The sequence below is a fragment of the Pelobates fuscus genome, chromosome 11, assembly GCF_036172605.1.
Source record: "Pelobates fuscus isolate aPelFus1 chromosome 11, aPelFus1.pri, whole genome shotgun sequence".
Classification (NCBI taxonomy): domain Eukaryota; kingdom Metazoa; phylum Chordata; class Amphibia; order Anura; family Pelobatidae; genus Pelobates; species Pelobates fuscus.
Window position 1 is genome coordinate 140,320,041 of NC_086327.1, and position 18,149 is coordinate 140,338,189.

Below are 18,149 nucleotides of genomic sequence, written 5' to 3' on the forward strand. Positions count from 1 at the left end.
GTTCAATCCTTGCCAAGAATTTATAGACCTGGGAGCTTAACTTCTGTGACTGGAAAAATATATGAAGGGCTATTAAGGGATAATATTCAGGAATTCATTGGGAAGAACTTTGTAATTAGCCATAATCAGCATGGTTTTATGAAACAGGTCATGTCAAACTAACCTAATTACATTCTACGAAGAAGTAAGTATAAGTATAGATCAGGATGTTGCAGTGGATGTGATCTACTTGGATTTTGCCAAGGCACTTGATACGGTTCCTCACAATAGGTTAGTCTTCAAACTAAAAGAAATTGGTCTAGATGAATATTCTTGTTCTTGGCTTAAGGATAGAGTACAATGAGTTGTCATTAATGGGAAATTTTCAAGCTGGACAAAAGTGGTAAGTGGTGTCCCTCAGGGTTCTTTTTTGGGACCGCTTCTATTTAACATTTTTATAAATGATCTTGAAATAGGCATTGAAAGCAATGTTGTAGTGTTTGCAGGTGACACAACACTTTGTAAAGTAATAAAATGCGAGCAGGATATTGCTTTGCTGCAGAGGGATTTCGATAGATTGGGGGACTGGGCACTAAAATGGCAGATTAAATTTAATGTAGAGAAATGCAAAGTTATGCTCTTCGGGGTCAAGAATGCACAAGCAATTTACACCCTAAATGGTAGTGAACTAGGGATACCCACACACGAGAAGGATTTGGGAATTGTTATAGACAACAAATTAGGCAGCATTATCCAATGTCCGTCTGTTGTTGTTAAGGCCAGTAAGGTTTTGTCATGTATAAATATGGGCATAAATTCTCGGGATGAAAATATAATTTTGCCTCTTTATAAATTTCTGGTAAGACCACACTTTGAATATGCTGTGCATTTTTGGGCACCTGTTCTAAAGAAGGATATCATGGCACTAGAAAAAGTGCAGAGACGAGCTACAAAATTGATAAAAGGAATGGAGCATTTTAGGTCAAAACATTTAAATCTCTTTAGTTTAGAAAAAAGGAGCCTCAGAGGGGATATGATAACATTATACAAATATATTCGGGGCCAGGACAAACCATTATCTGGAAATCTATTCATAAGCAGGGCTATACATAGGACACAAAGTCACACATTTAGGCTGGAAGAAAGGAGATTTCATCTAAGGCAAAGAAAAGGTTTTTTTTTACAGTAAGAGCAATAAGTATATGGAATTCTCTGCCTGAATAGGTGGTTTTATCAGAGTCCATACAGATGTTTAAACAGCAATTGGATAAATACTTGCAAACACATAACATACAGGGATATCATTTATAATTAGTGGGGTAATAGCTGCTTGATCCAAGGAGATATCTGACTGCCTTTCTGGGGTCACAAAGGAATTTTTTCCTAGTTTGTAGCAAAATTGGAAGCGCTTCAGACTAGGTTTTTTGCCTTCTTTTGGTTCAACAGCAAAAACATATGTGAGGAAGGCTGAACTTGATGGACACAAGTCTCTTTTCAGGTATGTAACTATGTAATTTGGACGTGAGATTTGTCCTCATTGCTTCTCTGTGAGGAACATTTGATTTGGAAAAAGAGAGGGAATCTTCATTAATTGCAGAAATTTGTTCTGTAGCTAAACTGGGACATTTAGGAACCAGGATCGAGCTACCTGAATCCTGGGTCAGTCTGACCATTTTGACAGTTGGTATACACAAAAACAAAACGGGTCATAATCTTAATTCATTACATTTTCACTGGAAAGGGGATTAATAAACAGATATATATATACTCCCTGGACTCCCTCTGACCTCAAGTCCTCTCCTCTAGATTCCCAGACACTGAGCCTACTCACCTGGTTCACCCAGACCAGAACCCACTCGTCGGACTCCCTCTGACCTCAAGTCCTCTCCTCTGGCCTTCCATTCCATAATATTAAATAAAAAAGAGAGGAATGGAACAGCGCTATCCAAACTGATCACAACGGGGAGGGGGAGGTTGCACACCTGAAAGGAAGGGTAACCCTCAAAACCCTTCAAAGGACTGGAAAAACAGGAAACAACAATTACAGGGTGCGCGAAGAACAAAGTAAATAAATAAAATGTATAATAGGAAAAAAAATACCAGGGAAACAGGCAAATGAAAGTGTTTTAATCTAAATAAAAGTATTTTTTCAGACTATTTTAAATACTTTTATATTTATCCTTATTTTTTTACCTGGCATATCCTAAACATCTGAAGCTTTTATACCATCCAAAGAATCCATGGTGGAGATCGTACCACCCAGGCGCTTTACACAGAGCGGTTCATCTGCTCTGTAAATTGTAAGTACATCTCTTATTTTATCCAGCACTTTTTAATATAGAGAGCACTATGGGCCTTCTCTTGTGTTTTTATTTCATATAACCTGCACTGAAAATCTCGTGAGAGGAATATCCTACATGTGGGGAGTTTAAATACCACTGTATGCTGTTTTAACTCGAGCTGGTTATAGCTCCCATAAATGTGAGTTGGCATTTCTTAGTCTCGGTGTTGTCTGTGGCCATACTCCTTTAAGTTACTGCACCATTGGTCCCCTCTGTGTGTTTTTTTTCTTTCATATATGCTGATGAGGAATTGACCCAAGGCGTCCAGAGAATTTCTGAAGAATATACCTGTGAATTAGAGACTTTAATTTGCCTGTTTCCCTGGTATTTTTTTCCTATTATACATTTTATTTATTTACTTTGTTCTTGGTGCACCCTGTAATTGTTGTTTCCTGTTTTCCCATAATATTAAATACCTAATTCCCCTTCTCTCACCTTAATCCATGTCTTCTATGGTAACATGATCTTTACCCGTTAAAGGAATGATACAATTTTTCTTTATCCAAAAAAAATACAATCAAATAAAATAAATAAATCATCAATATTCATGCTAGATTTTATATTCTCTCTCTTTACAAGTTGTATATTTATACATTTAAGGCAAAAAAAGCTGACAAATTCTAAATATAATTTTCATTGCATAGATGAAGACATTTAATATTTTTTAAACAAGAAAATCTATTTAAGGGACACACTATCAACATAACCACTAGAGATCAGTGCCGTATTACAGCGCAATGCAGTGGTTATGTTGCCTAGACGTCTCTGGGCACCTTCCTTGATTCGTTTGCAAAATATTTGAGGGTTGCTTGAAAAAGACTGAGCCTCTCCCTGGCATCTAGAGACCTCCCTCGTCATTGGTGACGTTGGTAATGTAGCATCTACACTTCAGCATTATCAGTGCCAATTTTGTCCGATGTGGATAAACGTGATAGGCTGAGAGTGCTTCGGATGGGGACAGCACTCAGAGACCATAACTAATACAGTGAGCTGTTAAATGGTTATGTTGCTTAGAGTGTCCCTTTAGCAGAATCAGAACATTTTAAAGCATTCTTGTGTCATAGTCAGTTTAGACACGTTACTAATAAGGCTTTAAATAAGTTTCAGATTATAAAAGGTAAATTAATTTGCTGAAAGATATCCAGTGTCCTAGTGTGGCAGCAGAATAAGGGGCATACGTTGGTCATTCCACGATCACGCAAGGAGATTTTCTGGTTGAATAGTGACACTGCTGTTAGTCACTCGGACTCCATACCATCCAGCCCAAAACTGGGTGTCTTTTCCACCATGTTGGAAATATATATAACGGACTCCCTCTCCGTAATCGCGAAATGTGTGAGTCATCTGCGAAAGAAATTTGGAATTACTATCTTTTAATACTTAGAAAGGTCCATGAAAATGTCAGTTTTTGTAAACCCCAAAAACAACACATAGTAAGTTAGGTTCCAAGTAAATGTGAAATTCTACTTCCATAGCTATAAATTGAGCCCACAGCTTGCCCTCGGATCACACTACTTATCAATAAGACATTCTACACGGAGTAGATCTAACCTTTGCCAATCACAAAGCCTGGAGAGGTGGAACGGACTATGCAGCCGATGATGTGAATATTGGCTGGGAATAATGTGACAATTGGCTGGGAGTAATGTGATTGGTGCTGGAAGATGTTGTGACTATTGGCTGGGAGTAATGTGATTGGTGCTGGAAGATGTTGTGACTATTGGCTGGGAGTAATGTGATTGGTGCTGGAAGATGATGTGACTGTTGGCTGGGAGTAATGTGACAATTGGCTGGGAGTAATGTGACAATTGGCTGGGAGTAATGTGATTGGTGCTGGAAGATGTTGTGACTATTGGCTGGGAGTAATGTGATTGGTGCTGGAAGATGTTGTGACTATTGGCTGGGAGTAATGTGATTGGTGCTGGAAGATGTTGTGACTATTGGCTGGGAGTAATGTGATTGGTGCTGGAAGATGTTGTGACTATTGGCTGGGAGTAATCGGATTGGTGCTGGAAGATGATGTGACTGTTGGCTGGGAGTAATGTGACAATTGGCTGGGAGTAATGTGACAATTGGCTGGGAGTAATGTGATTGGTGCTGGAAGATGATGTGACTATTGGCTGGGAGTAATGTGATTGGTGCTGGAAGATGATGTGACTGTTGGCTGGGAGTAATGTGACAATTGGCTGGGAGTAATGTGATTGGTGCTGGAAGATGATGTGACTATTGGCTGGGAGTAATATGACAATTGGCTGGGAGTAATGTGATTGGTGCTGGAAGATGTTGTGACTATTGGCTGGGAGTAATCGGATTGGTGCTGGAAGATGATGTGACTGTTGGCTGGGAGTAATGTGACAATTGGCTGGGAGTAATGTGACAATTGGCTGGGAGTAATGTGATTGGTGCTGGAAGATGATGTGACTATTGGCTGGGAGTAATCGGATTGGTGCTGGAAGATGATGTGACTGTTGGCTGGGAGTAATGTGACAATTGGCTGGGAGTAATGTGATTGGTGCTGGAAGATGATGTGACTATTGGCTGGGAGTAATGTGATTGGTGCTGGAAGATGATGTGACTATTGGCTGGGAGTAATCGGATTGGTGCTGGAAGATGATGTGACTGTTGGCTGGGAGTAATGTGACAATTGGCTGGGAGTAATGTGATTGGTGCTGGAAGATGATGTGACTATTGGCTGGGAGTAATGTGATTGGTGCTGGAAGATGATGTGACTATTGGCTGGGAGTAATCGGATTGGTGCTGGAAGATGATGTGACTGTTGGCTGGGAGTAATGTGATTGGTGCTGGAAGATGATGTGACTATTGGCTGGGAGTAATATGATTGGTGCTGGAGCATTATGTAATTATGGTGGTAATGAGACTGCGCAGCTTTTTAAATACCTCTCCTTTTTATAAGTAAACTTGTTAACCCCATAAGCTTGTCCTCTTTGTCTCTATATATTGTTCAATATTAAGAATATAGGGCAGAATGTCAAACCTAATATTATTCTCAATTCAAGGGAAATGTAGAGTAGTTCAATTAAGTATCTTTTGAATCAACAGCAAAAAAGAAATGTGAGGAAGGCTAAACTTGATGGACACCTGTCTCTTTTAAGCCTATGTAACTAAGTAAGTAGTAGTCACCTACATATTGCCACCATGTTTAGTTGCACTGTAATATAACAATGCGTCAGAATATACCACACAAGTCATGGCTGATTCCAAGAATATTTTATATCTTTGATATAAATATTATAAATACACATGTGACATGTTTACCCCACCTGTCTTAGCATCTCACTACTCTGTTATGCATGACAATCAGAAAATGCTGTATGGTAAGAAACAATTTAATGGGATATTCCAAGTACCATAACCACTACAGCTTGCCCTCATGGTTGTGGTGTAAGAAGGAAGGAGCATAGTGAGTGCGTGTTGACATGAGCAGACTATACCTTGCTGGTACGTCAAAGATTGCTTTATTTCTGGCTCACATACTAATGTATGCTATTCAATATACAATTTACTGTTTAAATCCAGTGCTGGGGAATATAGAAGTAATAAGCGCTACGGAATTTGCTGGCGATATATAAATAATAAAATAATCATAAATAAGAGAAACAACAATAATAAATATTACATATTTAACTGCTATTAAAAAGCAAAATCTAGCTCTACTGATTCAGGACAGTACAACAAAAACACATGTGAACAATTTACGACAAGTGACATGTTACAAATGAAGTTCTCCGCACCTCTTTCCACTCGGCATTACTCCACTGCTCCATATAGACAGGTCCAGGACAGAATTCCTGTATGGTTTCTTTTTTTTTGGAAAGTAGACGAACCAGCACTATATACATAGAGCCACAGTCATGTCTGGGAGCAAACCTACAGCAGGTAAAAAGAGTGAACTATTAAGCAGACCGTGTGAGAAACGCAACATTTCGCATCACTGTTTACATAAACTCACCAGTCTTTAATCACAATCTCTGGCTGCACAATATCCATTAATTTATCCTGGTATCCATTTTTCTTGAGATCAATAATTTGGGATTTCATGCAAGAACTATAATTAAAAAAATTAAAAAACACATCACAACTGCAGCTTTGTTATCTCCTGAGAAGTCACAATGTGTTAAACAGTAAATACAGTTTTCTTAAAGAGTTACTCCAATCATAACGACTAAAGCCGCTGTAGTGGTTATGGTGCCAGGAGTACCTTGGTCTTGTACAAATATTAATTGTCATCGCACACAGCCAGGCGCTATGAGAAGCATCGGACTGGACAAAAGTCATAACTGGTGACTGCATCGATAGATGATGGGTTTAGAAGAAGGGTCTGTCTCGATACTTTACAGGCAAGTTTTATGGTCATTTTTTTAAAATCAAATTGAAGAAAAAAAAATAAGAAACAAATCCAATTTTTAAAAATATAGATTGTTCCTTTACACCACTTATTTCCTTCTATGATAGACTGTATTGGAGCTGAATCAAAGTTATCCTTCAAGTTGCACGACAAACTACTAGAAAAAAAAATCGGCCCCCAAAAATCGGCATATGAGGCTCCTGATTGGTGGATCCTCTTCTGGTGAAAGCGGGGTCTACGTGTTTCTGGCACTTGCGGTGTAGTGTAGTCTCTTTATATGTTAATTTGCATAATGTAAATGCATTATCTATTTAATGCCTTAAAATGGGGGCGTCAGTCTCTTGTCAATTGTTTTTCTTTATGTTAGATCTTCGTTACCTTTATAATGCTATGTTTCTATTAGTTACTGTAATTACGATAGCAATAAAAGTCTCATTCTTGCACAGGTCGTGTCTTTTATTTCCATCAGTCATTAAAGGAACAAATATGTATTCCTAACGCTATAGAGCCTGAGTCACAGTGTAGGTGACTAGGGCCCCATTCCGTGGAGACTAAATGGTTAATTAACCATTTATTTGCTTACCTTAATCGCCGGGCTCCCTCAGCGCTGGTGACCTCTCCTCCTCCATGGATGTCAGCTCCCGAGTAGATCTGAATGCGCAGGCAGTGGCGTACACACAACCCATGGGGCCCCGGTGCGAAAACTGATCTGTGGGCCCCCCCCCCCCCCCGCGCTTACTCTGCGCGGGCTGGGGCCGCAACACATGGCGGGCACCTGGTCGCAGGGCTGCGACCCGTGCGACTGCGGTATGTATGCCAGTGCATGCATAAACACATACACTTAAAGGACCACTACAGACACCCAGATCAAATCAGCTCAATGAAGTGGTCTGGGTGCCAGGTCTCTCTAGTTTTAACCCTGCAGCTGTTAACATAGCAGTTTCAGAGAAACTGCTATGTTTCACTGAGGGTTAATCCATCTCTAGTGGCTGTCTCATTGACAGCCGCTAGAGGATTTTCTGCGATTCTCACTGTGAAAATCACAGTGAGAAGACGCTGAACGTCCATAGGAAAGCATTGAGTAATGCTTTCCTATATGGGCGGTTTGAATGCGCGCGTGGCTCTTGCCACGCATGTGCATTCGGAGCTGAGAGGCGGATCGGGACGGAGAGATCCCCAGCGCCAAGGGAGCCCGGCGCTGGAGAAAGGTAAGTGCTTTAGACACACACACACTCTCATGAACAGACGCACACATTTACTGACAGACGCACACAAACATACTCAGTAACAGACACACACACTAACACTAACACACTCTAAAACTAACACACTCACTAACACACTCACTAACACACTCACTAACACACTCACTAACACACTCACACACTAACACTAACACACTCACACACTCACACTAACACTAACACACACACACTAACACACTCACTAACACTAACACACTCACTAACACTAACACACTCACTAACACTAACACACTCACTAACACTAACACACTCACTAACACTCACTAACACTCACTAACACTCACTAACACTCACTAACACTCACTAACACACTCACTAACACACTCACTAACACACTCACTAACACACTCACTAACACACTCACTAACACACTCACTAACACACTCACTAACACACTCACTAACACACTCACTAACACTCTCACTAACACTCTCACTAACACTCTCACTAACACTCTCACTAACACTCTCACTAACACTCTCACTAACACTCTCACTAACACTCTCACTAACACTCTCACTAACACTCTCACTAACACTCTCACTAACACTCTCACTAACACTCTCACTAACACTCTCACTAACACTCTCACTAACACTCTCACTAACACTCTCACTAACACTCTCACTAACACTCTCACTAACACTCTCACTAACACACTCACTAACACTAACACACACACACTCACTAACACACTCACTAACACACACACTCACTAAACACACACACACGTTTTTTCTCTAAATTCCCTGGGGTCCAGTGGTGTTGCTGGTCCTGCTGTTACCCGGCTGGCGGGCGCGCAAGGGAGCACTGTCCCCTGGATGCTCCCTCTTCAGCTCCCTCGCGCGCCGCGTACTGATACCGGAGCCGGAAGATGACGTCATCTTCCGGCTCCGGTTTCAGTGCGGTGCGCGAGGGAGCTGAAGAGGGAGCACTCAGGGGACAGTGCTCCCTCGCGCGCCCGCCAGCCGGGTGACAGCAGGGCCAGCCTCGGGGGGCCCGGAGGTGGCCGGCTCCTGGGCCCCCCAGCAGAAGAGGCTGGCCCTGTGGGTACATACCGGGTCGCAGGAGGTGCCGGGCCCCCTGGTGGGCCGGGCCCGGTCGCAGCCGCGACCCCTGCGACCCTGGTATGTACGCCACTGTGCGCAGGCGCAGCAAGAGCTGCGCACGCATTGAAACCCGCCCATAGGAAAGCATTACTCAATGCCTTCCTATGGGATCTTTGCGTCAATTAAGTGTGATTTACTCCGTGTAAATCGCGGAAGCAGCATCTTGTGGCTGTCAGGGAAACAGTCACTAGAGGCTGGATTAACCCTCAGTGTAAACATGGTTTCTCTGAAAAGCTATTTTTTTCAGCTGCAATGTTCAAACTAGGAGGACCTGGCACCCAGAACACTTCCTTGAGCTGCAGTAGTCTGGGTGCCTATAGTGGTCCTTTAAAAGTTGTAAGGAGGAGAGAGGGAGGACTCCTGTCTATACTGTCCCTTTAAGAATTCTGCAACCAAAAATGAAAACAATTTATCATCTGAGAATTCTCGCTTCACACATAACACATACATAGTGTCAAAACCACATTGCTGTCATTTCTGGTAAAAAGTTCTAGCAAACAATGCTGACCAATCCCTACATGAATATAACAGACACCGACTAGCACATGGTTCGGCAATGAAGGGAAAACTGCCCCAAACCTTAAATGATAAAAAAGATCACTTTACTACAGCTTGTTTGATGAATATAGATCTACTAAAATCTTTAAACTGATTAAATGAGGCAGGCTAAACACCGTCGCTGTGACCGCGTAATGAAGTGGGCATTGTGTCCTCTGGCGTGTGGCAGGACAGTCCGGAACACAATATAAAAATATAACAAACACAACAAATCTACATAAAAAAGCCCAGCCCACTGCAATCTTTCAGTTAACACGTGTGTTGTGCCAAAACAAGGGTAGTGACAGTGCTAATTAAAGGTTGCTGAGGCAGTGCCACTTTAAATGAAGCACCATAACCACTGCAGCATGCTTTGTCAAGTGATTGCATCGTTCCCTCTCTATTGCGAAGTGAGAGTTCCGCTGCAGAAAGGCAGGAAAACTGTTACCAAATATTTTGACTACTTAAAGGGAATCTATAACGTTAGGAATACAACGTTGGCTCAATTTACAATGTTTGGTTTTTACAGATGCTGGATGTCCTAAACTCTCAGAAGAGTTTCTAGTGGCAGTCTGGTAGACAGCCACAAGCAGTAGTGTATTTTGGATCTGTGCTGCCCTAGGCATGATGGAACTCTGGCACCCCCGAATTTAAATTTGCCCGACCCATTCCTGTCAAGGCCACACCTCTTCCTGTTAAAGACTAACACACACTTTGACTGACAGACACACACACACTTATTTGACACAATCTAACAGACACAAACAATCACTGAATCACTCACAGACACACTCACTGACCTGCACACACAATGACACACACAAAGGCATACACAATCACTCAGATACACACACACACACACACACACACACACACACATTCACTGACAGACACACACACAATCACTCAGACACACACTGACAGACATACAGTCCTGCAATGTAAAACATTGCACTATCTGAGAAAATGCAATGTTTACGTTGCAGTGCTAAGACACTGTGTGTCTGAGTGACTGTGTGTGTCCATCAGTGTGTGTCTGAGTGAGTATTGACAGACACACACACACACACACTCACTGACATATACACACACTCACTGAGACAGACAGACAGACAGACACACACATTTCCCCCCTACACTCACAGATAGTTTTTTCATTTTAATTTATATCCACCAGCCTCCATACCTTTGGGAGAGCTGGGTGGATTTTTTTTTTACCTGGGGTCCAGTGGGGCTACTAGCCGGGCTTTTTGGGCAGGAAGGCAGGCAGGCGGGCGGCCAGTTCAGGTCCAGGTGGGCGGATGTCATATTCCGGCTCCTGGAATCACTCTACAGTGCACAAGGGAGCTGAGCAGGGAGAGCTCACAAATCAGCACTCCCTTGCCACCCTCCTGTAGCTCAGCTAGCTGTCTGCCCTGGGGCTAACAAGGCATTTGCTTGGGTATTTGGGGCAGCATATTTTGCCGCCCCTTGAAAGTGCCTCCCAAGGCAAATGCCTTGTTTGCCTCGTGGCAAAAACAGCGCTGTGCACCAGAGAGTGTCTTAGCACTGCAATGTAAACAGGACTAAGTGGAACAGGGAGACTGCTCCCAGACCCCTTCAATGAGATGTAGTGGGATGGGTGCCTATAGGGTCCTTTTAAGTTGGGGGGAGGAGGTGACACGACAGGACAACATTACACATCCTCTTGCTGTAGTTATTATGGTGCTTGGACTGTTCATTTAAGGTGGCACTTGACACTGCACTTTATTGATGGTTCTGTAGGGGAATTTGTAACAGCTGAACACACACGATAATATTAAAACGAACTGCAGCATACAGAAGTGGCAGGAGATTTATACCATTATGAATTATGAACAGTGGAAGTCTTACCCATATGAGGTTACAAAATACTTTTTTACTTTTTCATCGTGGATATTCTGACCATGTTCTCCGGGCAAATCTTCTATCTTCCACCTATCTCCCCCATTCTCTTCAATTTTCCAGTGTTTAAATTTTTCTGGAAAAGCAAAACAAAACTAGAGGATGAAAATAAATGAATTGTAATGGAAGGCTCTTACTTTGGGGGTTATAGAACACCATGGCAAGCAATGGAATGTTAAAGGGTTGCTCCATTTTTAGACCTTTGCCCGAGAATTGCTCTTTATAAATATTAATAGCCACAAAATGAAACGTTTTATTATTATAAACAGGACTGTTTTTCATGGTTTATTCTCTGAACTAATTTGGTAAATACTGGGAATTATTGTCTAAAGCAAGAATTGTAAAACAGAGCTAGACGTATTAGCTAGTACAAAAGTACAAATGATAATAAACCCCAATTATCTTCCGCTATACCGGTCACTGGCCTCACTAAAAAATATAAATAAATACTTATTACACATCCAGCACAACTAAAGAAAAATACATCAAAATAGACTCATGTATCAGTCCTGATTGTTAATTCAGATTCTGGGATCTAAATACATTTTTGGTAGTTAATGCTAACCCTTTACCAACCCTCCTCCCCCTCACCAAATAGCTCTACCCCTAAGCTTAAACTAGCTAACTGTATACCTTAACACTACACTAACCCCAAAAAGCAGTAATCCTAATCAAGAATTAACATTTACATTACCCTAACAATACCCCTACACATGTTTTGTAGCATGATAGGGAGATCTCCCTCTCATGCTGCTTCCCAACATGCTGTCCCTGAGCAACTTGTTAAGACCAACACCGATCATAATCTGAAGGGGCATGCAGGGAGACCCTGTCAGGATCTTTTTAGACCATGGGGGTCTTCCTCGGACACCCTTACAGTGACTGAGCGATCAGGGATTAAAATTAATTTAAAAGGTTGCGTAAAACGCTCACAGGCTGTATTAGCACTGCTCACTGCTCATCTATATGGCCCTAGCTCCCAGAGAGGAGACTCAGGTATTGATTGATATTTGGGGTCTTCCAGGTTGAGCAAAGATTTAACTCTGCTCACCACGAGCTCCTTTAAAAGGGTTGTATGAGCTCATCGATCAGTTTGCAGCCACTAACATTAGGAAGAACCCCATGTTTAAAGAAATTCTCCAAACCCCCTTAAGAACCTAAGGAAACACCACATCCCAAATTAAAAAAAAAATAATATCACAATTTAGTAGATATACGCATATGTATTAAATTATGCATGTTTTTCAACTTTTCCCTGCTCACAACGGGACATTAGGAAGTGCCAATATGCCCTAAAGGCATTAGCGCCCTGGCTTTCTAGGACAGAATGGTACGTCCTATAGGTTTTGGTATACAAATCATGCCCCTGCAGTCTCACTGCTCAATTCTTTGCCATTTAGGAGGTAAATCACTTTTGTTTCTGTCCATGCAGCCCTTATCACACTTCCACTGGCTGTGACTGGCACAGCCTGCATGAAAACAAAATGTTTTATTTTCCATCAGATGTTACAGCACAGCCTGTTTACTTTAGAAGTTATCATCTACTCTGTTAGTTGAACTTTAATGACACACAGGAGGCTGCTGCAGACTGTAACGGCTATTAATAAACAAGAGATAAAAAAAAAATCTAAATCACAACACATTGCAATAAGAGAAAACGTATTGGAAAAAGGGCAGAATACATTCCTCCCTGCAATGTCCATGGTTTTATAGGGCTTATCCTTAGCTTCCATTTGGAGGTCCAGTGGGTGGTCCCCAGGCAGCCGCCTACTTAGCCTATGGGACGCGCCGGCCCTGCACCTGGTGGTGAGGGTGTGGGATTTGTATTGATGCATTGAGGTGTGGCTACGGCTGCATAAACAAAGTAATTTAACTCCTAAATGGCAGAGAATTGAGCAGTGAGACGGTAGGGACATGATCTATCGATCTATAGGAAATATATATTTTTTCCAATTAAAGTAAACTAAGAGGTTGATAAAATGTCTTACTTGTTACTCATAGAATGTAGACATGATTCCTACCTAAAGCACATGGGTTTTTCAGTAAGTTTTTTTTTAAGCTGCAGAGACGATAATAAATCTTCCAGTCACTGGGATATCTTTCGTAGTCTTTGGGGAGGTATCCCATTCGCTGACACTTTGTCTTCCACAGAGTTGGAGAGTCAGTTAGGTCCTTCCACATAGAGCAGACACGTCGGCAGCTACGGGTTAGGTCTGTACTAGGGACCAATGAGAGAATTTCCAGCACGACATCCTCCGGGAGATCATTGAAATTCTGCATCCTGCACAGAATACAAACATTTTGAGCTGCAATAGGCATTCACACATTTTATCTTAATCAAACGCACATGGACTGGAAAACTCTTGCACACAGACCTGACCCTTAGCCAGGAAGTAGAGAGGGAAATAATAAAATATATAGTTAAAAGTCCAAAATGGTAAAACAAGTCCAAGAGATAATGTAGCTATGCACTTATCAGAAGTATTTTTCTACCAAGTCTCTGGGTAATTCCTCAATGGGCTTGGCAGGGTGGGTTCAGCAGTGGAGTCCGTATGAAACAACAGAAGGGAATAATAAGGTAGTATGTTCTCACAGGGGAAAATTATATAGTCCTACTCACATGTTATGGAGCTGTAACTAGCTCCAGTATGAATGGCATACAGTGGTACAATCCCCACCCTTCAAGGATACGTGAGAATGAAGTCTTTGTAGTAGGTGGACCATAAAAATAAAAAACAACAATAGGGCTCACTGAATAAAATGCCTGGAGTAAGGATGAATGGAAACCTACTTGCAGACAGACTGCTCTATGGATCAGGCGTGGGTGGTATAATCCCCACCAAGGATGTCTTTGGAGTAGTACTCACTGGAGAAAAAAAATCAGGTGCCAGGCAGTATGAGGTAAAATAAAATAAAATAAAAATAAAATAGTAGTGATAATAAAAATGTATAAAAAAAAAATTGTAAAATTGCACAATCTAGTAAAGTGTAAAATAAGCCAAAGTACCTTTATTCATACAATAATAAAACAGGTTAAAACAGCATGAATAGTAACCACAACACATTTTGCCACTAGGGCTTCTTCAAGTGGAGATAAAAAGGAGAGATCTGACATATGAGAGTTTAAACAGGGGAATGAGGGATTGTCAATTTGAAATTGGCACCAAAAGGGCTTCATTAGCATAATGATAATCTATTGTATACCTTTAAAAATTAACACTCTATATGTTGAGAGAGATGGGATTAATATATTGGTTATATTTATATTTACAAAACTAAGCTTATATGTGATAAAAACGGATATATTGAAGTGGTCAAAAAAATTTAAATATTTATTTAAAAACAGACAAAATAGTTCTGGGTAGATAAAAATAATAAATGAATATTTTTTAAACAAGCAAATAGTCTTATGGAGAGACCTTACCCTGTGCTGGATAATAAAAAGAATATTATGGAATAGGGAAAGTGGAGGGGATATTAGACACAGATTTCACGATTATTAGAAAATATAGCAATATAAGTAAAACATCTTTAGAGTCCAGAATTGATGTTCTAATATATGTATAACTGTGTAAAATGGTATATCTGACTTTTACATTGAATTAGTATATTAACATAAAATATATATTTTTTAGACATGGTATAATAGGCTAAAAGCAAATAATTATAAGATTAAACATAAAATACAGATAAGTACAATGAAAATACATATGAACATAAAACATATGGTAAAAATGAATAAAAATATCTATAGAAAATGGGAATTATCTCCATAGAATATTTGAAAAAGTATATTATAACATTATAATATTTAAAAAAAAATATAAAAATAAATAAAGAACATTAATAAGGTCAAAGTCTACATTTAATCCATTTGAGGCAAGGGTTATTAAAAAAGAGAGACCCAATACATTTCTTTTTGACATCGCCACCTCTCCAGGACATTTTACACTTCTGGATACCAATGCATTTTAGATGTTTAGTGTTTTTATCATGGATTAGAAAGTGTTTTGATACTGAATGATTTTTCGACAGTGTTCAGCTAGTCTGGTTAAACACCTAGTTGTCATTCCAACGTACTGGAGGCCACATGGGCACTCCAGTAGATATATAACATTTTTGGTATTGCAGCATATAAGGTCTTTGATGGAGCATGTTTTTTTTTTTAGTGATATTGGATGTAGAGGCGAAGTGAGTACTACTCCAAAGACATCATTGGTGGGGATTATACCACCCACGCCTGATCCATAGAGCAGTCCGTCCACTCTGGCAAATGTGAGTACGTTTCCATTTATCCTTACTCCAGGCATTTTATTCAGTGAGCCCTATTGTTGTTTCTTTTTATTTTTATGGTTCACCTACTACAAAGACTTCTTTATCACGTATCCTTGCAAGTGGGGATTGTACCACTGTATGCCATTCATACTGGAGCTAGTTACAGCTCCACAATACGTGAGTAGGACAATATTGTTTTTCTTTTAATTTATCCCTGTAAGAACATACTACCCTATTATTCGTTTCTGTTGTTTCATACGGACTCCACTGCTGAACCCTCCTTGCTACACCCTTTGAGGAATTACCCAGAGACTTGGTTGAAAAAGTATTCTTATAAGTGCATATCTACATTATTTCTTGGACTTGTTTTACCATTTTGGACTTTTAACTATATATTTGTTTATTATATAATACATACTGTATATATCACTGTACATATCAAAATTGTGGTGCTACCCAACGCACCGAATTGCCTATCTCGCAGAAGGAACTTTTAGCCTCACAGCGGTGAAGTGTCTGTGGGACAGTGAGAGAGATCTTTGGATAGCGGCAGCCCAGCATGGGCTGACAGGAGAGGCATTTCCCCGGTTTGCCCGTTGGCCAGTCCAGGCCTGAGAGATTTATCTTCCACCACATTGTAAGTTTCTATGATTTATGAGGAGCTCATTTAAAGTGAACCGATCATTTGAAACCTGTCCTTAAAAGAGGAACTGCCAAGATTTATATTATGTTTACTTATAAACAGAGTATATCAAGGAAAAAAGTTAACAAAAATTATAGGACATTTCAATGTTTTATTCAGTAGTGTATTTAAGCCAGGAATACGTCATTTGTCATACAGACACAAAGATATGCATATTGCACTTCCATCACGCCAGGTTTGTAGGTGTAACTTACCCACAGGCTTCTTTCACATTCGTCATGGTTGAGAACACTGCTGTAGGCATTAATCTCCATTACCAGATATTTAGACCCATTACAGGTGGTTTATTGTAACCGTGCCAAACTAATGAGCTCACTTTATTACATACAGCCTTTTAGAAGTGCATTACTGTGACCTCGTTAACGGGTAATGATGGGGTTAAAATGCGGTGCTGTGAGTTCTCTGGCTCAGCAGTGAACGGGTAAAACACATTTTTGCTCAGCCACAAGAATATTAAAATCTGCGTTACTGTGCATTTCCATGCCTGGCAACGAAAGGATTAAATGCGCATTACTCTCAAAATCTTATGGATTTACTAAGAGAACACACATACCCACAATAGAAAAACAAAAATAGTAGAAACAAAATGGTTAAAAAAAATGTATTCTATCTTCCCACAAGAAAAAACCGGCCTAACGTGTTTCAGATGGAGATAGCTTTGCTTTATAACAGCTCATAGATATGGGAGTCCACGCACTGCATGCAGTTATGGTTATCACATCTCCATATTTACTTTCTCCCAAACAGTGGCAGGTCTGGGTCCAAGACAGGGGTTTAGGGGTTTACTAATAACGCATGTTCCTTTTATGGAACACCTGAGAGCAAACCCATGAAACCAGCACAGGACCCTGAACTCAGGACTGCCCTGCCAAACACGGGACTGTTGGGAGGTATGAATTCATGCAGGGCACCAATGATTTCTGCGTACTGTAATCAAACAGTAAATTATGGCACGTTCAAACCTGAAATCATACCCGGGCTTATTCACGGTGAATTGTCAGAAATTCAAATTGTTAAAGAAAAAAAATGGAGCTGGATTTCTAATTTAGTTATTTTTGTCTAATAATTCCACTCTGAATTCACCTGACATCACAGCTTAGTGAATAAACCATGAATTGGGGGGGGAGGGGGGGGATTAAAGAGAAAATTACACATTTTAGGCACAAAATAGTCTCCATCTCAGCAATCTTTGCTCATGTCCTGGTTTAAGGACTAATTATGTATCAGATTACTCCCCACCCACAATAATGCTGCTGGCATGTTTTATATTCTCTTATAATTCATTCTAAACACTGAGTGACCTACAAACACCACCATCACCAAAAATTGAAAATTCAAATTAAATAAAATAAGCCTTATTAATAATCACCTTATTAAATAAATAAACCATCAATCACCAATCACATTATCATCTCATTAAATACATCTCTTATTCCCAGAGCAGCACAGCTCACCTTTAGCCCTGCTCATATTATGCAGATTAGAAGGAGACACTAAGTATCCGTTTGGGTTATTTTGTTTATATTTTGTTACCTCTGTTTGTAATCCAGCAGCCCAAATCCATGGAGAGGGAGGGACCTCGGTCTCCGGGAAAATGGAGGCTCCAGTGATGTATCCAGTAAAGAAAACAGTGCTTATCCAGGGTCTTCA

General features: G+C 40.5%; 1 protein-coding gene across 1 annotated transcript; it reads right to left on the reverse strand.

Annotated features, from left to right (window-relative positions):
- Positions 1-3,092: 3,092 nt before the first annotated feature.
- On the reverse strand, positions 3,093-18,149 carry LOC134577416 (F-box only protein 6-like). The gene is made up of 6 exons (XM_063436143.1): positions 18,033-18,149; positions 13,543-13,802; positions 11,471-11,597; positions 6,292-6,387; positions 6,074-6,209; positions 3,093-3,665 (listed from the first exon to the last, which is right to left on the reverse strand). Exons 2-6 carry the CDS (start codon positions 13,799-13,801, stop codon positions 3,516-3,518), a joined length of 768 nt encoding a protein of 255 aa, XP_063292213.1. The 5' UTR covers position 13,802; positions 18,033-18,149; the 3' UTR covers positions 3,093-3,515.